The 24,782-nt window shown below is 38.8% G+C and overlaps 1 protein-coding gene across 10 annotated transcripts in view; it reads left to right on the top strand.

Annotated features, from left to right (window-relative positions):
- Positions 1-226: 226 nt before the first annotated feature.
- The window catches only part of Gprk2 (G protein-coupled receptor kinase 2), a 61,293-nt gene continuing 36,737 nt past the window's right edge, over positions 227-24,782 (top strand). For 6 of the 10 annotated variants that reach the window (XR_012965922.1, XR_012965921.1, XR_012965920.1 and 3 more), the window contains exons 1-4: positions 227-482; positions 10,577-10,672; positions 21,672-21,787; positions 21,937-22,014. Coding sequence is in view for 2 of the 10 variants with exons in the window: in XM_076177331.1 (XP_076033446.1) it covers positions 431-482; positions 10,577-10,672; positions 21,672-21,787; positions 21,937-22,014 (342 nt within the window). In the remaining 8 variants the exon portion in view is untranslated. The remainder of the gene's footprint in view (positions 483-10,576; positions 10,673-21,671; positions 21,788-21,936; positions 22,015-24,782) is intronic. The other 4 variants (XR_012965916.1, XR_012965915.1, XM_076177331.1 and 1 more) reach the window with 3 other exon arrangements.

Genomic DNA, 24,782 nt, shown 5'->3' with positions numbered 1-24,782 from the left:
TACCAACCAAATGACAAGCATGCTCAGTTCACACCAATTGGTAAATGTGGACGGTGCAAATATTATTTTATAGATGTGGTCATCATTGCATAAATAGGGAATAATTTTTTATATGTTATGACCACGAAATTACGATTTGCACAAAAAAGTTTAGATTATGTGTAAATCGATAAGGAAATCGCGCTAGTTTATCATACAATCTACTGACGATTAGAAATGCATTGGTGGTAGATATAACTCAACAAATTACATACTATACTCATAGTAAATGGCTTATTAATGTTATAATAAGCTAATTCGGAAGTGTTGGTCATACTGTATATATCGCCATATTTTCCTTGGTGCACCCCACCCTAGTGTTGAGTTTTGGCTTGAATGGCTCTGGGTCAGCTGTGGCCCGAGGTGGTCCGAAACTGCCAAACTGGAACTCATGGAATTAGAAAACATTGTTGCAAACACAGTGTACTTGAAAGCACGAGAAGGTAAGAATTTTCATTGATTTAAGCAGGTTGGTGATGTACGTCCCGAAATGCTCTGCTAAACCTTGAGACAGCACGCTCATCTCAACCATAGTCGGTACTAATCACACAGTAGTTATGCATTATCCTTCCATTGTGATTTTGTGCCATAGGTTATAGCTGTAGCAAGACTTCCTCTTGTGCACGTTTGAATAAGAGGGATGTTTCCAATGAAAGTAGGCAGGAAACGCCCCTGTCTTGCTTGAACGGAAAATGAAGCTGTAGTTTGTGTTTTGGAGGTCCCTATCATATATGACCCTATCCACGTTTGGGTATTATTAGTAAACGTCTTGTGCAATTGTAGCAAGTATATTTATGTAGTATATGGTTTGATGGATTATGATTTATCCAATATTTATGGAAATATATAAGCAAGAGTGCTTTGAGAAGGCTGAAGTTTGTTGATTTTATTTGTTTATTACTGATAAAATTAATCCCACTTGAAAGGAGGCTTTGTAAGGATGTGGGGAGTCCAAGTGTGAGAGCTTAGATGTCATGTTTGCGTCTGTACATAGTCATTACCAAGGAGAGACTTGATAATAGCATGGGGTTGTTTTGAAGTTAGACCTAGCTGATGATGCTTATGATGGAGGTTGGAAGTGGTGTTAGAAATTGGGAGGATCAGAGGCAGAAACTGAATGGGAGAGATAATGGGTGTTTTATGAATGGAGTATGGGTGCTTACTTAATTTTAGATAGGATAAAATTACAGACATATATTTTAATAAGGACTAGGGACTTAAGTGTTTGACAACTGTACGTGCAAGTATTGGTATATATTTTGGATATATTATGTGTGAAGAAGCAATAAGAATAACAACAACAATATAGGTTGAGCTTTTCTATAGAGGATAATTGTAGTGATAAATAGTTTAATTATTTTCAGACGGTGAGAACATTGATTATTTAGAAGCATTAGAGGGTGTGTGCAGTGTTACTGTAATAGCAGCAATAGTTTTAGAAATATAGATTTATATAATTAGAGCTTTTGTTTAACATACCAGGTACATATTGTTTACAAACTGAGGTGTTAATTTGCATGGGAAAAGTAGTCTTTGGATGTTTGTTTATCACAGATTGAATTATTATTTTTGCACACCTTGGTTGTTAGTGGATAATGCCAAAGTGTTAGGATTGTGCTGTGTCTTGCTACATTTAACATTGTCTCTGACCCAGGGCAGTAGGCAGGATACAGGGATGACCCATCATCCAGGAGGAACTAAGATGATAGGATGGAAAGGGGGGTGGAGGGGAGTGGAATGGGCAGAAGTGGGTATGTGCCTTTTGACTTGGATGCCCCCCCATGTAAAGGAGGTATAGAGATAGATATAGTTAGGATTTTACAGGCATATTCTCAAACCTACTTGAAACTTGTGAAACGATAATTTAGCAAAAGAAGGGTATAGATTAACTTCAGATAAATTGTGATTGATAGAATGTAGTGATATCTGGATAACAAATGTTTGTTGGATATTTAGTAGCAAGTCAAATTTTACCATGGATTTTTAGTATCATTTAGGTTCATGTCATTTAGACTTGTGTATGTCTTAATAGTGCTTATATTATAGATGTGAATTTAAAGTGGGAATAGATTAAAGTTGTTTAGGGGTTATACCAGATCATGCTGGGAACTAAGGTTCAGCAGTAGGTAGGGCAACTTTATAGGGACAAGAGGCCATCCACCGTATTTTACAAGGAGTGGGATGCAGACCTGTATTGTGTTCATGTAGGATATGGTAGATGTGTGATTAAGAATTTAGTTTTTTTTTCAGGTTCCTATTTCTAATCTTTATCCTTGTTTTGTCACCGATTTCACTTATTATGGGGGTATTATGTTGGATATGAAAAAGAAAATACAATTTTTAGAATAAATCAGAGTAATCACTGAGGTGATCAAGTTTGATATTGTTCAGTTTTGATATCCACAGAAATTATAGTTTTATTAATTTGAAACACATTTGATTCAGTTGATAGCTGCTGGATGATTCTGATGCTATGAAGTGTGTTTGATAATAGAAAAAAAATCTGATTGCATTCAGATATGGAAAGTACAGTAAGGGGAGGAGGGGATGTTTCTTTCTCTAAGTACCTCATTGTGGGAGTGATGCAGGAGTGTGTTCTTGCTCCACTTCTCAGTGTTGGGAAGGATTGGGTAAGGAGTGCAATTGATGATGCTAGTGAATGCAGATCTAGCTTCACCTGTGTAGGGATCACATACTTATACTTTGCTTTGACACTGCATTCCCTACAGAACTAATAGATGCCCTAGGTGCAATGACCATACAGGAAGTATGAAATACCACATCCTACACTGCCCTATCAAAGCAACAAAACAATATTCCTTCTTTGAGTGAATTATGGGCCAATACAGTGGTTGTTTCTGGGTACCTGGGAGATGTAGGCCTCTTGGAAGAGAGATCTAAGCAATGGGTTGATTGATTAATAAATGTACTATAGTCTGTGCACTCCAAGCAGTCTGTTCATGGTGTGGCATATGTCATGATTTACTGCTATCCATTCTTCCAAATCAACCTTAGTACATGCCTCTATCTTATTTCCTATGTATGTGCTATTTTTTTTTTTTTTTTTTAATATATTCTGTATATATTGAATGAAGTTGTATGGTACAATGAGTATCACTCTTTAGGATTATAACAATGATTTGAATAAATTGTGTGACATGTGGCATCAGCGCTTTTTCCCCATGTTGCCATGCTGAGGTGTCACAGGTGAAACAGGTGGAATGGTTAGGGTGATGGTGACAATCTGATAACTGGTTGTCAAATTGATAATGTCACACTTAGGAATTCCCATTTCTGCCCCCACAGACTCCCTAAAGTGCACAGACTTTAGTTCTTGCAATTAAATTGATGGATGAGGGAGAGAAAAAATAGGAAGTAAGGGCTCATGGATTCGGTTCAGAATCCAAGCATTAGAATAGCTTTGGATGGGATTAAATAACAGATTGCTATCTGTGGAGAGTGTGAAGATCCTGATTCATGTCATCAAATTTGGGTCCATATAACCAAGCATTAAGGCTGGGAAGTCATTAAAGGACTGAGAATGGGTTGTAGCACTATGGATAATCTTGACTGGAGTGTCTAAATGCTGCAAGTACCTGTGCAGAAGAACTGAAGCCTGTGTCTTCAAGGTTCCTGTAATTCTTGTCTTGTTAAATGAACTTGGTACTTGGACCCTCATCAAGGTTTTGAAGGCTGAGTGCTAACTGAGGCCCTGTAGTTTTGTGGCATGTCTCCAGAATGATTACACTGCTCATAGGTTAATCTCTTAGACATGGCTCATGAATGGGCACAGCCAAGGGAGTACCCATGAGAGATGTGACTGTGTCAATTATAATATGCATGGTTAAGGTGAAAATAGTTGGGATTATAGATGATTGGTGTGAGTATGGTTAGTTTGGTCAAGGTCAGGATAACATAGTTGGGATTATAGATAATTGGTGTGAGTATGGTTAGTTTGGTCAAGGTCAGGATAACTGAGCCCATTATAATCTAGTTTTAAAAGTCAGATTAGTGAAGTTCAGGTGAATTTAGTCATGTCAGTCAGGACTAGTGATGAATATCTCCTTGAGAAGGTCTTCCAACATGGAGCAGCTGAGCTATGGTTAAGGATACTGTAGAACACTGTCATTGCAAGTTGATGGTGGGTCCTTCAGAAATCATGGAATTGATGTCATGAGGGTTGAGATATTGCTTTTTTGACATTTGTCAGAAAAGGAAACTGTAAATTCATGCTCTTCTATAAACATATATTTTCTCACACTTTGGGGAGCTCATAGCACATGTACATATATATATATATATTTTTTTTCTATCCTATTAGCATGCCTTTGTTAGAGGATTGCATGTCATCTTTGAATGCTTGGAGAATGTCATGGTGAGTTCCTGCATATTTGGGAACTGGGCTAATATACTTTTCTTTAGTTGGGTATTGTGGACTCATTGATTCAGCTCTATGCCATGTTTGATTATCTGACAACTTGAAAGCAGGTGTGCTGATTCTGTAATCGGTGGTGCTTTCAATGTGTGAACCTCCGCTAACACCACTGATGAAATGACTGTCACATAGGCTGTCTCCCATTTTTCATATTCTGATACAGCTTTGTGATACTTGGCTTCCATAGGTACCATGACTTGTTTGGGCCAGCAGTGCATCCTCCAGTAGCTCTGCAGCTTGGCACATGTTTGTCCAATCCAAGAATCTGTACCTGGTATTACTAATGTCCAAGATCCTGGTGATAGAAAAAGCACAGTGTATTTCTCATACTGTCTACATAGTTACCAATTAATGTGGAAGTTAAGAAAAAAAAAAATTAAACACTCCATGGGAGACAGTTTACCCCCAACCCCCAAGTTATAGCTCTGATCGGTGTAGGTCCTAATCCTTTAGTGGTAAGGAATTTGTCTCATTATAATAGAATTGCTGACTGTTGCCCTGAAATATGTAAAAATAATTAATTGCTGATATCTCCTTTAACGTAGGTTGCCAAGGTTAGTGTAATTGTTTTTATTGGCATGGTTAGGTTAGTTATGGCTTTGTTAAACTTGTTTATGCTAGGTAAGATTAGCCATATACTGTGCTAGTCTTAGCTAAGTTGAGTTAATGCTAATTAAGTTAGACTTGGCAAGAGTAGATTAGCCTTAGACAGGTTAAGTTAGTGTTAACCATACTAGGATAATTTTGATAATGGTGGGATGGTCATGGTCAAGTTGGGTTGAACATGTTAGGTAATATTAGCCTTGGGTTGGTCTGCTTACATGAAATTAGTATAGCCAGAAGAAATAATTTGGGTTTTATTTGTGTATTTTTGTGTTTGTGTTCGAGATGAAATGTCTGAGAAGTATGGTAGAAGGTACTAGCCTGGATAGCGAGAGAAACAAAATGAGGAAGAGAACGGGGGTGAAAAGAGTTGTTGTTGTTGTTGTCGTTGTTGTCGTTCCCTAGACTGTCTGTCCGAGCAGTCCCGTCTCCCCAAGGAAGGCCACAGCCGAAACTGGGTTTTCCCACAAATCCTTTATAGAGTGTATGTTGTGTTGTTTGCGTGCATGATTGTGTATAATGCAGTCTTCCATTATGTGTTGTATGGTATGGGGTGAAGTGTTACATACTGGGCAGCTGTTCACAACACGGTCGTCCAGCCTCTTCTGGTAGCTTAGAAGTGCTGGGTGGTGACCGCATCGCAGTCTGGCCAAGTGGACTCTGTCCTTTCGTGGGAGAGAGGATTCAGAAGGGTGGATATCAGGGGGTCTGGCATGCAGCAGTGTGTTGTCTTTCAGTGTGTTAATGGAGCGGTGAGTGATATGATTATGAATATGTTTCCGGAGGCTGGTATTTGGTGGTTGTGGAAGAAGAGAAGAGAGTATCTGTGCGTAATAAAGGTCTTTGGGTGTAGTTTTAATGTTTCTTGGTGTGTGTGGGTGTTCTGCTATGTAGTGTAGCGGGTGTGATGTGTTTGTGGTGGCTGCAGCAAGTGTTTGTGTGCCTCTCATGTCGAGGTGGTCCTTGACTTTGAGGACTTTTGTTTCATGGTGTAAATGGTCTGTAGGTGATGTATTTGTGCAGCCTGTAATTGTTTATAGGGCTTTGTTTTGTATGATTTGAAGGGTGTTGTGGTGTGTCTCACTGAGATTAGGAGCCCATGCAGGACTCGCATAATTCATCACTGAGCGTATGCATTGTTTGTATATTGTTATATTAGTTTCTTTGTTTTGTCCAAATGTTGTTCCTGTGATTGACTTAAGTGCGTTAAGTCTAGGTGTGCATTTGTTTTTTATGTTTGTGAGGTGTTGTTTGAAAGACATGGATGTATCGTATGTTACACCAAGAATTTTCGGTGTGTTTGTGTGTGGTATTAGAGTGTTGTTGATGTAGAAATGAGGTATGTATTTGTGTTCTTTTGTCCAGTTGGTGAGAAGTGTTGCTGTAGATTTGGTGGGAGCTATTTTGAGTCTGTTTGTGATGAACCATGTGTTGAGTGTGTCAAGGTAAGGCTGGATTATTTCTGCAGCTTTGTCTGTGTTACGATGTGTGCATGTGATTGTTATGTCGTCTGCGTAGGAAGAGATTTGTATTTCTGAGGTGTCTGGCGTGGGTAAGTCATGCATGTATAGATTAAATAATGTGGGGGATAGAACTGAGCCCTGTGGTACTCCGTTCTTAATGTTTCTGATGTGCGATGATTGGCCATTATATGACACATGAGCATTCCTGCCTGCCAGATAATTGGCCAGCCATCTTTTGGTGTTATTGTGCATGTCTGTGTTATATATTTTATTTGTTAGGTTGTGGCGGGGGATAGCATCAAAAGCTTTACTAATGTCCAATGTTATAAGAAGTGTTCTGTGGTGGGGCCTATCTGAATTGATGCCATCAAAAATTCTTTGTGTGAGGTTTGTCAGAAGAGTGTTTGTGGAGTGTAGTGGCCTAAAGCCGTGTTGTGAGTCAGCAAGGGGAATATATGGTGTGACAAGTTTAAGTATTAGGCGTTCAATGACTTTAGAGGGGGTGCAGAGAAGTGTGATTGGGCGGTGCGATGTTGGGATTGTTCGGTTTTGGAATGGTGATTATTTTACCATGCTTCCAGATGTCGGGTATAGTGTTGTGTGAATAGCTGTAGTTTGCAATGTTTGTGAGTGCGTGTATACCTTGTGGTCCAATGTGTTTTAGGTGGATGTTGCTTATGTTATCAGGGCCACAGGCAGATGAGTGCTTGAGATTATGCATTATGAGTTTTGTCTGACTGTCTATGAAGGGTGTATAGTCTGAGTCTGTGGGGAAGTCTTTCTTACGTCGAATGGTGCGTCGGTCGTCAGGGTGAGATGTAAGATGGCTCGTCTGTGCAAAATGACGTATGAGTGCGTTTGCTTGTTGTCTGTTTGAGGGTAGATTATCTGTTGTTGTGATTATTGCTGCGTGAGAGCGTGTAGTGTTAGTGTTGGATAGTGTGATGCTGTTGAGTGTTTTGTACAATTTGCTGGTGTTTGTTTTGTGATCAAGTGTATTGATAAAGTTTTGCCAATTTTGTGTTTTTTGTTCATGTATTTTATTGGCAATCACAGTGTTTAGTGTTTGTATTTGGTCTGCTATGTTTTGAGGGATAGGTGTGGGGGTATCGTGTTTAAGTGTGTCACATTGTCTGATGAGGTCTTGGATTTCTGGTGTGAAGTTGGGGTTGTGTGATTTTCTGTTGCCTCTAGGGATGTATCTCTTGTCTGCGTTTTGTATGGTTGTATTAAAAGCGTGCACAGCATTGTTTATGTTTGTGATTGGTGTACTGTTAAGTGTTTCAAAATGTTGTTCTGTCTCTTCAGTAAAGGCTTCCCAGTTAGCTCTCTTGTAATTGGTGTAAGTGTGTCTGTGGCCAGCTGGGGTGCATCTTGTTTTGGTGGTGATGATGATTGGAAGGTGGTCAGAGCCAAGGGCTCCGACCACTCTCCATGATGTTGTTGGGGTTAGGCAGGGGGAGCAAAAGGTGATATCAGGAGAGGAGGGAGTGTAGAGGGCTTGGTATGGGATATGTGTATGATTATGCGTGTTGTTCATGATAGTCAATGAGTCGAATTGAGTCTGTATATCAAGCCCTCTGTCTGTGTCAGGGTTGTCGACAAACCAGGCAGACGACTTGGCGTTGAAGTCACCACCCATGATCAGGTTGGGGATTGAGGTTAGTTGGCTGAGTTGAGGTCTGAAGGTGTTTGGAACTGTGGGGGATGATTGGGGGGGAATGTACATGTTAACTATTGTTAGTGTTGAATTGTTGCCTGTGCGGATACGAATGGATTGGGTTTCTGTTGTGTTATCTGTGGTAGGGAGGAGAATTTTGGTTGTGGCACTTGTGTCCACAAAACAGATGGAATGGTGGATCAGGGTGATGAGTCCACCGCCATTGCCGTCAGTCCGGTCTTGTCTGATGGTGGTGTAATTATGAAATGATGGTGTTTTGTGTGAGTGTCTTAATTTTGTTTCTTGTAAAATTGCAATGTGTATGTTGTGTTGTTTAAGAAAGTGTTCAAGTTCATGTTTTTTAGTGTTAATACCGTCAATGTTGTGTTGTAATATGTTGATGTTGTGTGTTTTGTATGTGTTGTATGTTGCCGTTTGGGGTTGAGGTTGGGGTGGTAGTGGGGAAGGTGTAGGATCTGGGTCAGAGGGGGGGAAAGGAGAGATCGGGGACAAAGGAAGGGGAGTACTAATCGGGGGTAAGGGCAAAGGGAAATTGGGAGTGGGTAAGGGTGTTGGCTGTGGTTGGGGAGGTGGGATTGGGGTTACTGGAGGGCAGGTAGAACATGTCCAAGTGTTTGTGTATTGGTTTGTGTCAGCAAGTGTTGTACAAGTGAGGTGGGCCCAGTTTTTGCACATATTGCACTGAACTGAGCCCCTTGTCTGTCTGCTCGAAGTAATGGGTTTAGAGCATGTTGGGCATGTGTATTTTGTGGTGGGCCCAGGATTGCTCTCTACATCTCCGGCTAAAAGTAGAAGAAGAGGGGTGATCGCCGGAAAATGACCCCTCAGTGCAGAAAAAACGTAACATTGTGTGTTGGAAAAAAAGGATTGTGGTACTCCCCCAGGTAGGCGTAGTTCCTCCTTGGGGATCGGTGCCATCTGCGTAGAGCTGATGGCCAGGGGTGGTTGCTGCTGATTGGCCCCCAACTCTTGGGGTTGGGGGGTGGTCCCACGACGTAGACGTTGCAGCTCCAGGACCGGTGAAAAGAGTTGAGAGATAGGGTTGATGAAAGAGTATTAGGATGGTTTAGACACATGGAAAGAATGAGTGAAGAAAGATTAGTAAAAGAAGTGTAGAAGGCAGAGGTGGAGGGAGTGAACAGGAGGGTACAATACAGGAAGAGATGGATGGATGGGGTAAAAGGGACATTGAGAAATGGGGGTGTCTGTTGAGGAACGAAGGTAGAAGACAGAAGATAGGGATGAGGAGAGAATGGTTGTATATGGATGATGCTGTAATGCATGGAAGGGAGTGGGTGGGGGATAGGGGTTAGGGAGTGGTTATGTGTGAATAATATTTTGATCCAGCTGAAAGGGATTTGCCCCCATCTCTTTTTCTGCATAAGGGGACAGAATAGGGGGCGGGTTGCCAATTAAATGAAGTGGCCTTGCTGTGGATGTGCTGTGCCTTGCTGCATCGCTTGTGACCTAGGGCAGTGGACGAGATGCAGGGATGACCCGTCATCCAGGAGGAGCCAAGAAAAGAGGGTGGGAGGGAGTGATGGTGAATGGGAGTGTAGTGGGGATGGAATGAGTGGAAGTAGAATTATGCCTTTTAACTTTGGCTGCCTCCCTTGTAAGGGTGAGAAAGCTCTTGGTAAATGTATGTATATTTGTGTATTCTAGGTTATGGATGGTTAGGTTGATTATTGGTAGGTTAGATTTGGAACATTTGTCATAATAATGCTATGTGTGCAGATGCCTGATGTTGTTACTTTGAGTTTGTTTGAAAGAAGACTGAACAGTGTTTTTTAAAAATTGTGGACTATTGTAGCTATAGATAGATGGCTTGAATCCTATTGTGAAAGCTTGCAGCAGTAAGAGGAATCAGAGCTACAGATACAGTATTTATAGTGAACCACCTTGCAGAGATGGTAATGACTGATATGTTAAAAAGTAATTCTTGAGTTATTATTCATTAAGCAGTAGGCTAATTCCATGCTACAATAGAGAATGCTGTTCATTTATATGTAAATTACTTGATTAGGACTTCGTTCCAGTGAGTTCCGGGTTGCCTACGTCATTTACATTTTCAGAGGGGGGGGTGGGAAAAAATGCAAGACTCAAATGCTGCCACCCTCATTTTAAGAGAAGTTACAGAATTACGGAACTAATATAAAAGCAAGTATTTATTGTACAGAAAGAAAATTCAGGAAATACAAAACAGGGTTGACCAATTTTTTGTGAAATGGAGGCAATTTTTTTTTTTCTCTCTTTCTTTCTTCTTCATCTTTTCTTTTCTTTACTGTTTAGGAAGTTTGACTAGTTGAGGATGAGTGCTGCTGAGGAATAACTTACATTATTCTTACTTTACAGGTGGTTCAGACAGTAACAAAGGCAAGAGTAAGAAATGGAAGAAGTTACTTCAGTTCCCACATATATCGCATTGTGTAGACTTAAAAAACAAGATAGGTAAGTGTTATTATCAGGATTATTATTATCATTACTATTAGCAATTCTATTAGTATTATTTCTTCATTTCTTCCTTTCTTACTCAGTGTGGTGTGTCAGTGTGTACAAATATCCAAGTAATTGTAAAAAGTATGCTCAGGAAGTGGTGTATGGAAATGTAAATTTATTTGTGCTTTTAATTAGAAATGCATTTAATGTATTTGTTATATTCTGCTATCTTTTATTATCATTATGCTGTAGTTTGTACAAGAACGTGACCTACTGAATAACGTCTGTGTTTCATATTACATTTGATACTTTTTAAAGAACTTAAAAGGGTTACATCTTCTTGTATGTAATATCTCTGTCTTACTTTTTTGTCATTCCTCCTTTCCCCATATGGGGTATTGATTTCATAAGTTTTATGCAGTCAGTATATACTTTAGGGAATATAGTGATAGTTATGGGCCAGAATTATAAAGTAGTATTTTATTGTTGGAAGCCAATCTCTATTTAAAGAAAAATGAGGGTCACCCTTAACATGTTCTGTCCCTCCATTTGTTGCCCTCCTTAAATGTCTTCTTTACCACATCTGTGACTCCATCTTTCCGTGATGATATCATCCTCAAGTGTTGGTTATTGGTGATGAAATACATATACTACATTCAACCTTTCCATCTACTCTTTCTCCTTTTTGCTATCCTTCGGAAATCTTCTGAACCATCTCTCTGGATCCAACTGTTTGGCTGGTTGTTTTCCTAAAGGGCAGAATCACTGGTTATTGGTGATGAATTACAAACCATCTTGGACCATTAATGGATGCCTGCAAATGGTGGGGGGACTGGTGTCAGACAAAATAGCCACCCTCTCCTTAAAGCTTGTCAACCATCATCATCTCTATTGGAAGGTGCTACCATTTCTGAACCTGGCCCAAGATATCTCCGACAACTTTGAATTTCCACCAGCTTTCTGAACATAGAGAGCTGACAGCTAACAACTGTTCTCTTACTTCTGTGAGCCAGTAACAGAAATAGTCCCACGTTGATACAAAAGGAAAAAAAAAGTTGAATGTTTCTTTCTACTTACATGTTTTGGAGTAACCAAGAACCCTTGCCAGCCACTGCAGGGTTGTGGGTCATTGGTCAGTGCAACAATTGTTATTATTTCTCTCTATCTCTCCCCCCTTTCTTTCTCCCTTTCTCTCTCTCTCTTTCTCCCTTTCTCTCTTTCTCCCTCCCTCTCTCTCCCTTCCTCTCTCTCCCTTCCTCTCTCTCCCTTCATCTCTCTCTCTCACTCTCTCTCTCTCTCTCTCTCTAGCTTTCATGATCTCTATCTCTCGTTCTCTGTCTCTCCTCTCTTTCTCTCTCTCTCTCTCTCTCTCTCTGTATTTACCTAGTTGTATTATACGGGAAGGGAGCTATGCTCGTGGTGACCTGTCTTTGCATCTTTCAGCATCAAGTTTTTTCTTAAAATCTTGAATAGTGGTTGCACACACTGTTTCTTTGTCTAATTTGTATGGATTCTTCTTCTTCTTCTTCTTCTTCTTCTTCTTCTTCTTCTTCTTCTTCTTCTTCTTCTTCTTCTTCTTCTTCTTCTTCTTCTTCTTCTTCTTCTTCTTCTTCTTCTTCTTCTTCTTCTTCTTCTTCTTCTTCTTCTTCTTCTTCTTCTTCTTCTTCTTCTTCTTCTTCTTCTTCTTCTTCTTCTTCTTCTTCTTCTTCTTCCAGATCTCTTCTGTAATTATCTTTTTTGAGTTTTTTTCATGTCCTCTTGTTGTTTCCATTGTCCCATTTCAATAAATTATTCTTATCTAAGATTTCCATTCCTTTCATAATTCTATAGTTAGTAGGTCTCCTCTTTCCCTTCTTTGTTCCAGACTTGGTAATTCTAATTTGGACAGTCTTTGTATTCTTTCTAATTTTTTATATTCTTTTTGGTACTGGGTGTCCATAGTGTTGCTGTGTACAGTACTCGAGTTTTGGTCGTATTAGTGTAGTTATTTTTATTTTATTTTATTTATTTATTTTTTTCTCTCTCTCATTTCCTTGTCCAACTAGACAAATGCCACTTTGTGTGTGTGTATGAATTTACCTAGCTGTGTTATATGGGAAGGGGAGCTGTGTTCGTAGTGACCCGTCTTTGTATCTCTCAGCAGCTAGTTTGTTCTTAAATTCTTGCATGGTGTTTCCACACACTATTGTTTCATCCAATTTGTTCCAGACATCCACCACTCTGTGTGGAAAACTAAATATATATTTTTAAAGATATCTTCTATAACTATCCTTTTTCGAATTTCTTTTCATGTTCTCTTGTTTTTCTTTTGTCCCTCTTTAATAAGTCTTCTCTGTCAAGGACTTCCATGCCTTTCATGATTCTGTAAATGGCCAATAGATCTCCTCTTTCTCTGCTTTGTCCCAGGGTTGGTAGTTCCAGTTTAAACAATCTTTGTTCATGCATCAATTTTTAAAGTGTTGGAGCCATCTTTGTCATTAGTCTTTGGATTCTAATTTCATTATATTCTTTTTTGTGCTGGGTGTCCATATTGTTGCAGCGTACTCCAATCTTGGTCTTATCAGTGTGTGTGTGTGTGTGTATTTACCAAGTTGTATCTTATGGAAAGGGGAGTCATACTTGTGGTGTCCTGCCTTTGTATCTTGCAGTGTCTAGTTTGATCTTAAATTCATGTATGGTTTTTGTACACACTAGTGTTTCATCAAGTTTGTTCCAAGTGTCCACCACCTTTGTATCTTGCAGTGTCTAGTTTGATCTTAAATTCATGTATGGTTTTTGTACACACTAGTGTTTCATCAAGTTTGTTCCAAGTGTCCACCACTCTGTGGAAAACTGTTTTTCTTCAAATCTCTTTTATAATTATCCTTTTTTACTTTCTTTCCATGTCCTCTTATGTTTTTCTTGTCCCAGTTTTAGTAAGTCCTCTCTATCAAGTGATTGGGAAGTATGGAGTTCCAGGTAAAAAACGTAGTGGAGAATTGATGGTGAAGATGTGTCTTGAAAGAGAGTTGATGATAGCAAATACAGTGTTTAGGAAGAAAGTCAAGCATAAGTATACATGGGAGAGGGTGGTGGATGGAAGGGTGGCAGATAAAGCGTTAATGGACTATATAGTGGTGACCAGGAGTATGGTAGGAAGAGTTAAGGATATACATGTTCTAAGGGGGGGGAGAGTGGGGGAATATCAGATAATTTTCTGGTGGAAGGTAAATTGAGAGTGGAGAATAGGTGGAACAATGAGGGTGGGAGGAAATTGAAGGAAGGGTAGTGAATGATGGGATGAAGAAGCAAAGAAGGCTGTAGAAGAGAAGAAACAGGCATTCATAGATTGGCTACAAATTAGGACGAGGGAATTGTATGAGAGGTACAAAGTAAAGAGAAGGGAAGTTAAGCATAAGATAAAGGAAGCAAAGAGGAGAGTAGATGTGAAATAAATAAGAGTATGACAGAAAATTTTGAAAGTAATAAAAAGATGTTTTGGAAAGAAATTAAAAGAGGAAGAGGAGGCAAATCAAGTATAGAAGAAAGGTAAAAGGTGCAGATGGAGAGATAATAATGGAAGAGAAGGCAGTGAGAGGAAGGTGGGCAGAGTATTTTAGGGAGTTGCTAAATGTGAAGGAGGATAGGGAGGGAAAGGTAGTTGCAGTGGGAAGCACTAAGAAAATGAGAGTGATGAGTGAGGAAAATGGAGGAGAAATAGGGAAGAATGAAATGAAAGTAGCTGTTGAGATGATGAGAAAAGGTAAGGCACCTGGGTTGGATGGATGCCATGCAGAATATCTGAAGAAAGGAGGTACAGTTATAGTGGACTGGTTGGTGAGGTTATTTAATATTTGTTTAAGAGAGGGTAGAGTACCAGAGGACTGGAGGAGTGCCTGTATAGTCCTGCTTTACAAGGGAAAGGGGGACAAGTGTGAGTATAGTAGTTTCAGAGGGATCAGTTTGTTGAGTGTAGTTGGGAAGGCTTATGGGAGGGTCTTGATTGAGAGGATTAGGAGAGGAACAGTGGGAGTAATTGGTGAGGAACAGTGGTTTTAGGACGGGTAGGGGCTGTATAGATCAGATTTTTGTGGTAAGATAGATATATGAGAAAGCTATAGGAAAAGGTAAGGATGTTTTTGGGGGTTTTATGGATCTGGAAAAAGCTTATGACAAGGTAGACAGGAAGGCACTGTGGGAGGTACTGCAGTTATATGGAATAGGAGGAAAGCTCTTGAGAGCAGTCAAGAGTTTCTACGAGAGTAGTAGAGCTTGTGTTAGGATTAGAAATGGAGAGAGTAAATGGTTTGAGGTAAAGGTGGGACTTCATCAGGGATGTGTTATGTCGCCCTGGCTGTTCAATCTATACATGGATGGGGTAGCGCAAGAGGTGAATGCAAGGGTAGTGGGTCAGGGATTGGAGATCGTTAAAGAAAATGGAGAAAAGTGGGAAATAAGCCATTTGTTGTTTGCTGATGACACTGCGTTTGTAGCAGGATCAGAGGAGGGATTGAGGTAGTTAGTGACAGTTTGAGAAGGTTTGTGAAAGAAGGAAGCTGAAGATAAATGTGGACAAAAGTAAGGTGATGAGATGTACAAGAGGAGAGAGTTACAGCAGGCTGGAAGTGAGCATTAAGGGCGAGAGACTGGAGGAAGTGGATAGTTTTAGATACTTGGGTGCGAATGTGGCAGGAAAGGGAGGAGTGGGGGTGGAGGTAGAATATAGATTGAGAGAAGTAAGTAAATGCCTTGGTGGATTAAAAAGTGTAATGAGAAATAGACATCTGGGAATGAATGCTAAGAGGAGGTTACATGATGGAGTGATTGTGCCAACAGCACTGTATGGGGCAGAAACATGGAACATAAGAGAGGAAGAGAGAAGGAGTTTGAATATGTTTGAGATGAAATGTCTGAGAAGTATGATAAGGGTTACTAGACTAGATAGAGTGAGAAATGAGGAGGTGAGGAGAACAGGGGTGGAAAGAGAGCTGGGAGATAGGGTTGATGAAAGAGTATTAGGATGGTTTGGACACATGGAAAGAATGAGTGAAGAAAGATTAGTAAAAGAGGTTTGGAAGGCAGATGTGGAAGGAGCGAATATGAGGGGGCGTCCTAGGATGAGATGGATGGATGGGGTGAAAGGGGCATTACAAAAGAGAGGAATGTCTGTTGAGGAAGGACGGGAAAAGACAGAAGATAGGGGTGAATGGAGAAGGGTTTTGTATGGATGATGCTGTGATGCATGAGGAGGAGTGGATGGGGGATGAGGAAGTATGTATGAGAAAAGATTTACGCAGCCCGAAGGGATTTCTCCTCATTTTCTCCTTTTCTGCATGGGAAGACGGAGAGGAGGGGTTGCAGAATTTATGAAGCGGCCTTGCTGTGGATGTGCTGTGTCTTGTGACACTGCTTCTGACCCAGGGCAGTGGACAGGATGCAGGGATGACCTGTCATCTAGGAGGTGCCAAGATAAGAGGGAGGGAGGAGGGTGGAATATGTAGGGAATGGAATGGGTGGGAGTGGTTTCTATACCTTTTTCTTTTTGGCTACCCCCATGTAAGGGTGAAAAGCTGTTGGTATATATATGTATGTATCAAGTATTTCCATGCCTTTCATGATTCTATAGATGGTCAGTTGGTAACTTCTATTTAGCCAGTCTCTCTTCATATGACAAGTTTGAAAGTGCTGGAGCCATTTTCATGGTTGCTCTCTGGATTCTTTAATTTTTCTTTATATTCTTTATGGTACTGGGTGACCATAATGTTGAAGCATACTCCAGTCTATGTCTTATTAATGTGACTAATATATTTTCTAATCATTTTTTTGTCCAAATAGGTAAATGCCACTTTTATTGATCTTAGAAAGTTATAGGATTCTCCAATAATTTTGTTTATTTGCTTATCAGAGGACAAGTCATTTGAGATAATTACTCAGATCCCGTTTTCTTTACCTCCCTACTTCCAATTGTATATTGTCCTTTTTCTCTCTCTCTCTCTCTCTCTCTCTCCTGAACCCCATTATGCTACATTTCTTAATGTTGAAGTCCACTTCCCACTTCTGACTGCATTTCCAAACCTTGTTCAGGTCTCTCAGTAGTGATTCGCAATCCATTTTCAGTTTTCACTTTCCCCAACAATTTAGCATCATCCACAAAGAGGCTCATATAACCTTCGACATCATCATCCATGTCATTCACATAAATAGTGAACATTATTGGAGCCAATACAGATCCTTGTGGGACTCCTGTAATCACCTTCCAACCTGAATACTTTTCTCTGAGCACTACTCTCATTTTTCTACCATGCAGGAAATCCTCCATCCAGTTTAGTAGATTGCCTTGTCTTCCTCCTATGTTTTCCAATTTTTTTTTTAATAATTTTGTGTGGTACTTTGTCAAAGGCATTTTGTAAGTCTAGGAAAGCATGATCAGCCCATCCATCCCTTTCTTATATTATATCTATTAGTCTTGAGTAGAAACAGATTAAATTTGTGGTACATGATCTTCCCTGTCTGAATCCAAATTGTCTTGGGTTTATTATATTGTTTTCTTCCAGGTGTTTTACCCATCTATTCTTGATAATTTTCTCACAAATTTTGGCTACAGTGCTTGTTAGGGAGACTGGTCTGTAATTAGTTGGTTATTCCTTGTTTCCTCCTTTATATATTGGTACAAGGTTGTAATTTTTCTAGTTCTTTGGTATTTTTCCTTGAGTGAACAACTTATTATGTTGTATGTTTTGTCCATTAGTTTTTCTTTGCATTCAATTCCATCTGGGCAGTGTGATTTCCTAACATCAAGGATCATTAATAGCTCCATTATTTCTTTTTGTGTTATTTCTCTCATGGGGGAGATTGCACTTCACTTCCTTTATCCCAATGCTGGACTTTTTGTCTAGTGAAAATGACTTAAAGTGATTGTTCATGACTGGCCATTTCTAGATCCTCTGTGTATTCTGCATTTCTGTGATGTAGTTTCACCATTTCCTGTTTATTAAGTTTACCATTCACATATCTATAGAATAGTTTGGGTTTATCTTTACATTTTTATATAATGTGTTTCGTAGTTTCTTTGGATCACATGAAGAATTGTCACCCTAGTCTTCAACAAGGGGACAATTCTTCATGTGGGCCATCCTGGGTTTATGATTCTTTGTATAAGTTGATAAAAGTAAGCATAACCCTCATTCAACCTAGCCTAACCTAACCTAACGTAATCTTTATTCCACTGTTGATATTCGGCATATTGGGTTGACAATTCTTCAGATGGGATCTCATGGGGTTACAATTCTTCATGTGGGCGTTCTGGGGTGACAATTCTTCATATGCCCCATTTCTTTTTTCCTCTGCACACTTTTACATAATCATTTCTATGGTTGATATATATTTACCATTTTCCAGGTTTTTCTTATCTTTTCTCCATATTTTCCAAGCTTTATCTCTTATGTTTCCCAAAGTCTGTTTTGTTGTTCATCAATTTTCCTTTTCTGTATTTCTCATTTCTCTCTATATTTCTTCCTTTAGTTCAACCTCTGTTATTATGTGGTCACTCTTTGTAAATGGTGTCTTGTATTCAGTTTTATCCACAATTTCAGGTTCTGTTGTAAATATTAAATTCAGTCTCAATGGTGCTTCATTACTTCTGTATATGATATTTTCATTTACCCATTGTGTCTTTGTGTGTTCTGTAGTCATGTCAAATAATACATTTCCCCATAGATCCTCTCTGCCTTTCACTGTCAGCTCTTCCCAACAGATTTCTTTGTAGTTAAAGTCTCCCATAAGATCAGGTTACCTCCATCCTTCAGTATTTCATCTAATGAATGCCTTGTATCATTTAACATTTTTTGAATGCTTATTCTCTTTCCAAGAGCCCATTTTTGGGGGCACAAATCTCCACATACTTTCTACTTTTCATGTCACTGACTTCAACTTTTATCATGATCATTTCCACACTGTTTTTACCTTCTGTAACCTTTGTCACATTTAAGTTTTTCTTGGCCAAGAATATGATTCCTCCACCCTGTTCCTCATTTCTGTTTTTGTTCCAATAATTGTATAACATGTCCAACACTATTAAGTGGTAGTGAACCCCTTAATTTCATCTCCACAATTCCCATTATGCCTTCTGACAGGTAATCATTTAGTTCATTCAACCCAGAGACTAATCTGTTAGTATAGGCCTCTTTTAATTTTTTCCTTTCTCTGTGTATTTATTTATCTAGTATTATATGGGAAGGGGAGCTATGCTTGTAGTGACCCGTGTTTGTATCTCACAACATTTAGTTTGTTCTTAAATTCATGTATGATGTTTGCACACATTATTGTTTTGTCGAATTTGTTCCGGACATCCACCACTCTGTGTGGATTATTATTATTTATTTATTTATTTATTTATCTATCTATTATTATTATTTTTTTTTTCTCTCCTCCAAATATCTTCTATAACTACCGGTATTCTTTTTGAGTTTCTTTTCATGTTCCCTTGTTTTTTCTATTATCCCACTTTAGTAAGTCTCTGTCAAGAACTTCCATGCCTTCCATGATTCTAAATGGCCAATAGGTCTCCTTCTCTTCTTTGTTCCAGGGTTGGTAGTTCCAGTTTAGCCAATCTTTGTTCATATGTCAATTTTGAAAGTGTTGGAGCCATCTTTGTCCTTGCTCTTTGGATTATTTCTAATTTCCTTATATTATTTTTTGTACTGGGTGTCCATAGTGTTGCAATGTACTCCAATCTTGGTCTTATCAGTTTTTTTTTCTTTTTTTTTTTTTTTTTTTTTTTTTTTTTTTTTCCCTCCACATCCAAGTAGTTAAAAGCCACCTTTATTGATCTTAGTAAATTGTAGGTGTGTGTATTTACCTAGTTGTATTATACGGGAAGGGGAGCTATGCTTGTTCTTAAATTCTTGTATGTTTTTTGTACACTTGTTTCATCCAATTTGTTCCAGACATCCACCACTCTGTGTGAAAAACTATATATATATATATATATATATATATATATATATATATATATATATATTCCAGATCTCTTCTAGAACTATCCTTTTTGAGTTTCTTTTCATGTCCTCTTGTTTTTCTTTTATCCCACTTTAATAAGTCTTCTCTGTCAAGGATTTCAATGCCTTTCATGATTCTGTAAAAGGCCAATAGATCTCCTCTTTCGCTTCTTTGTTCCAGGGTTGGTAGTTCCAGTTTAGATAATCTTTTCATATGTTAATTTTGAAAGTGTTTGAGCCATATTTGTCGTTGCTCTTTGGATTCTTTCTAATTTCTTTATATTCTTTTTTGTGCTGGGTGTCCATAGTGTCACAGCATACTCCAATCTTGGTCTTATCAGTGTGACTAAGATATATATATATATATATATATTTTTTTTTTTCAACCACAAATAACTTTTAATTCCATGCCATCGCAGTCGAGACTGAAGAATCGATTGATGGAGGCATTCGTTGGAAATTGAAACGTGGAGGAGCCGAGGATTCGAACCCAGCTAACCCGTAACAAAGTTACAGTGACTTAAACCAATGCGCTATCAAGAGAGATTCTCTCTTGATAGCGCATTGGTTTAAGTCACTGTAACTTTGTTACGGGTTAGCTGGGTTTGAATCCTCGGCTCGTCCACGTTTCAATTTCCAACGAATGCCTCTATCGAGCGATTCTTCAGTCTCGACTGCGATGGCATGGAATTAAAAGTGACTTGTGGTTGAAAAAAGATATTGATTGATCACTGGTAACCATTCAGTGTAAATGTGTGTGTGTATATATATATATATATATATATATATATATATATATATATATATATATATATTTATCATTACTTCATCCAAGTTATTAAAAGCTACCTTTATTGACCTTAGTAAATTGTAGGTTTCTCCGACTATTTTGTTTATATACTTGTCTGGGGAAGTCTTTGTTGATAATTACTCCTAGGTCCTTTTCTGGGCTTTCTTTTCTTTGTAACAATTTTATATTGTCCAGATATACTTTTTTTTTTTTTCTCTCTTTCTCTCTCTCTCTCTCTCTCTCTCTCTCTCTCTCTCTCTCTCTCTCTCTCTCTCTCTCTCTCTCTCTCTCTCTCTCTCTCTCTCTCTCTCTCTTTCCAAACCATAATACTACATGTGTGTGTTTGTAAAGTATTAGATATGGGCAATATTTTTGCAATACCTGACGGTTCTCCCTTGTATTCACACTTCTCATGAGCTTTGCATCATTTGCAAACATTATCATAGGTTGTGCTTTCCATCATGTGATTAACATGTATGAGATATAAGCTCATTACACCTTGTGGGACTCCACAGGTGACTGCTCTTCACCCTGACATCTTATTCTGTTATACTGCTCTCCTGTACCTCCCCTTCTGAAATTTTTTCATCCACTTAAATAATTGACCTTCTAGTCCTCCAATATGTTCCTTTTTCTAGTGTGTGTGTATTTACCTAGTTGTATTATACGGGAAGGGAGCTATGCTCATGGTGACCCGTCTTTGTATCTTTCAGCGTTAAGTTTTTTCTTAATCTTGAATAGTGTTTGCACACACTGTTTCTTTATCAAAATTACTTTTTTCTTCCAGATGTTTAACCCATCTACTTTTGATAACTTTTTCACATATTTTTGCTACTGTGCTTGTTAGGGAGACCGGTCTGTAGTTGGTTGGATTTTCCTTGTTTCCTCCTTTATATATTGGTACAATATTTGCATTTTTCCAGTCCTGTGGTACCTTTCCTTCTTTGAGTGAGTATTTAATTATATTATATATTTTGTCCATCAACTCCTCTATGCATTCTTTCAGTATCCAATTTGCAGTTCCCTCCAGACCGTGTGATTTTCTGACATCAAGGTTTTTTATTTGGTCTCTGATTTCCTTCTGTGTTACAGTTATTTCCTTCATTGGGGGGATCTCTGTCTATTCGCTCACGGTTCGTTGAATTTTCAATTGTGAATACCGATTTGTGTGCATGTCTGTATGCACATACTTGTGTTCACTTGTGTGTACTCATTCTCGTGTATGTACATGAACTTTTTCTTGCAGATGTAAAGTACAGTTATGTAGTGGACCACCAGCCCATAGGCAGACTGTTGTTTAGACAGTTCTGCGAAAACCTTAAGCCGGAGTATCACAAGTACAATCAGTTCTTAGATGAAGTTGTGAGTAGATAGTGTACTCTTGTAGGGAATGCTAGATCATATGTTGTTAAGTATGGTAATGTCTTCCAGATATTTGTGTGGTTGTTTGAACTATTCAATATACTGTTGTTTTACTTGTGTGAAATACAACTAAAGGATTTTTTTTAAAGGGACATTACCAAGTCGAGAGGGATGAAAAGAGGCAGGAAGCGGCGCATGCAATATTTAACAAATACCTTACCCATAGTGTAAGTAAAATATCAAGTCACCATTTACTGTATATGGATTCCCATTCTTACATTTTACAGCTGTTACTTTTGTTTTAGATGTGATTACTGCCCTGGTAAATTATGTAATATGGTAATGAAATCTTGCTGCATGGAATGTTTGATCCCAATAAGTACTTGCCAATGCTTCAATCGGGTCCAAAATTTGTTGCATGTCAGATTTTACTGTAGCAAGATACAAGGTGGTATCAAAAAGTTCTGAGACTAGGCCTGTATCCAAGAAAGTGCTTATTTGTTTCAAGTTAGGATACCCCATCCTTTTCAAAATAGTCCCTATTAGCATTGTTGCCCCATCTGAAATGCATTTGGGAAGTCTTGATCTCAAAGAATGTCAGGCACCTTCAGCAATTTATTCTGAGTCACCTTAATGTCAAAGTGGCATCCCTTCAGCTTCAGTTTTATTTTCGAAGGGGGCAAAATAGGATGAGTAGGGCGTGCATAGAAAAATGAAAGTGCTCTTGGGTATGAGACTTGTATGTTCGTTCACTCGGCCATACACTACGTTTCAGGTCATTTCTGTTAAATGTCCTTACCTAGAGGCCTAGGATTACAGTAGAGCTGGCTGTTTACAGTCTGGCTTATGGGGGATGAAATCATGGTGAACAACCCTAAGAATGTTAAAGAAAATATACATAGACTCAAGACCCATCAATATACCAAGAGTCCTCATATACAGGAGGTTGCAAGCCAAGGCATGCACCCATCCAACACTCATTTGTTTTATATAGTATTTGTGGACCTGCCTCAGCTTTTCAGTCATGGAGATGCTTGGCTCTTCCACTGCAAAGACTGTCATTTAGTTTTAATGTCACACACACAGACCCAACTCATGTCCTCGTCTATGACCCTTGACTTGAAGGTTGGGTTATCTATTGCACACTTTGGCCAAGTGAAGCTTCTGTTCAGGGTTGGAAGCTTAGGCACAAACTGTAGCAATGGTGTGCATTTCAAATCAGACATGTTGATTCCCATATGACTCAGTGACAGTACCCATGATGGATCTCAAGCAATTATTATGCACAAGCTATTAAATTGTTTCCACATTTTTGGATTTTGAGTTTGTGGAAAATTGTCCTGACCCCTTGTACCACTTTTAAAGCACAGGTGCCAATTGAAACACCTTGGATAACTTATTGCTTTGTTGTTATACATGTGTCAAATCATATCAGAAGTCTCCATTGTAGATTTGTCAAGTTTGACACGCTTTGATTTTAATTTTCTACCCTAGTTTGCAGTTCATGATGAAATCACATACATGCTTGTGTGCATTGCCACAAAAACTCCTGTGGCACAACTTATGAAGTTCACAGAATGACATCAAACAGCACACTGCTTGATGACAGTTACTGCTCAGCTCCACAGCACACACATCCCTGTACTGCCATCTGTTGGCATGCTGTGGAACTTGTCTTGGAACTTTGTGATACCACCTTGTAGCCACTGTATAGATTTCATTGTAGGCACATCCTGGCAGTGAAATAAATGCTTTTTGTTGTGAATTGGGTTGGGTCCTGTTTCGCTGTATTGAAGTGGATCTGCCCATTGAAGAAACGTCTCTTTTCTGTTCTAATGTCTAATCAGCAAAGATGTCTGATTAGTATGCCTTACTTGTATGTAACCACATCATGTCACACAAGTAAAAGATAGAAAAAGCTGATTTTCATAAGATGTCTATGAAATGTTGGATTCTAGATCAAACTTTTAGTATTTAACCCCTTCCATACAGTGCCGCACACGTAGGCGTCATGGGGAGCGAGTGTATTCGCGAGGCTGCCATATCGGCGTCTTGATTATATTTATTGTAGTCGCCCCTCCATAATGACATTCTTTCTAATTCTTTTGTTATCGCATTTTCTATGGTTATCAAAATTCACGGGTGAAGAGAGAACGATCGATATAAGCGGTGACTATATTTTATGATGCGAGTATTATTACGACACGTCGTACGGCTGGCATTGGTTGCTGCCACCGAGATCTAAGTCCATGACGCCTACGTGTGCGGCACCGTATGGAAGGGGTTAAGCAGCTGTATTTTGTCATGACTTGGTTCCAAGTTTAGGCATGGGAAAACTGGTTTATAACTACAACATAAGTGTGTGCGAACACATACACACATATATATATATATTTATGTCAGGTCCTGAAATTGTGGATAAAATGGAATAGAAGACACCATTTGGGAAGAGTGACCATATACTAATCGAGTTCAAACTAGAAGAACAAATTCATTTGGGAAGAAATGAGAAACACAAAAGAAAGACTAATGTACAACAAAACAGATTTTGAGAAACTCGGAAAGTTCATTCAAAAAGTGAATTAGGAAAACTTCTTTAATGATGGAAGAGAAATGGAATATATTAAAAGAAATTTATAAAGAATAGATAAATATATACCAAAATAGAAGCAGGAAATGGTGTACATTAAGTGCTGGTACAACAAAAAATGTAGTGAAGCAAAAGATAGAAGACAGCTGGGGAAAAAATGGGTAAATGGCAAACATATATCAAACTAAAAAATGAATATGTTGTAAAAATATGCAGGGAAGAAAAAAGAAACTGCAAAAAAGTCATAATAGACATGTAAGGATCAACCTAAATTATTCTACTGGTATGTAAACCTAAATTATTCTACTGGTATGTAAGGGAAAAGGGGACAAGTGTGAATGTAGTAGTTTCAGAGGGATTAGCTTGTTGAGTGTAGTTGGGAAGGCTTATGGGAGGATCTTGGTT

This window comes from Oratosquilla oratoria, chromosome 40, assembly GCF_046742065.1.
Source record: "Oratosquilla oratoria isolate Oo_2021 chromosome 40, ASM4674206v1, whole genome shotgun sequence".
Classification (NCBI taxonomy): Eukaryota; Metazoa; Arthropoda; class Malacostraca; order Stomatopoda; family Squillidae; genus Oratosquilla; species Oratosquilla oratoria.
Note: the sequence above shows the minus strand (reverse complement) of the source record. Positions and strands in the feature narration are given on the sequence as shown.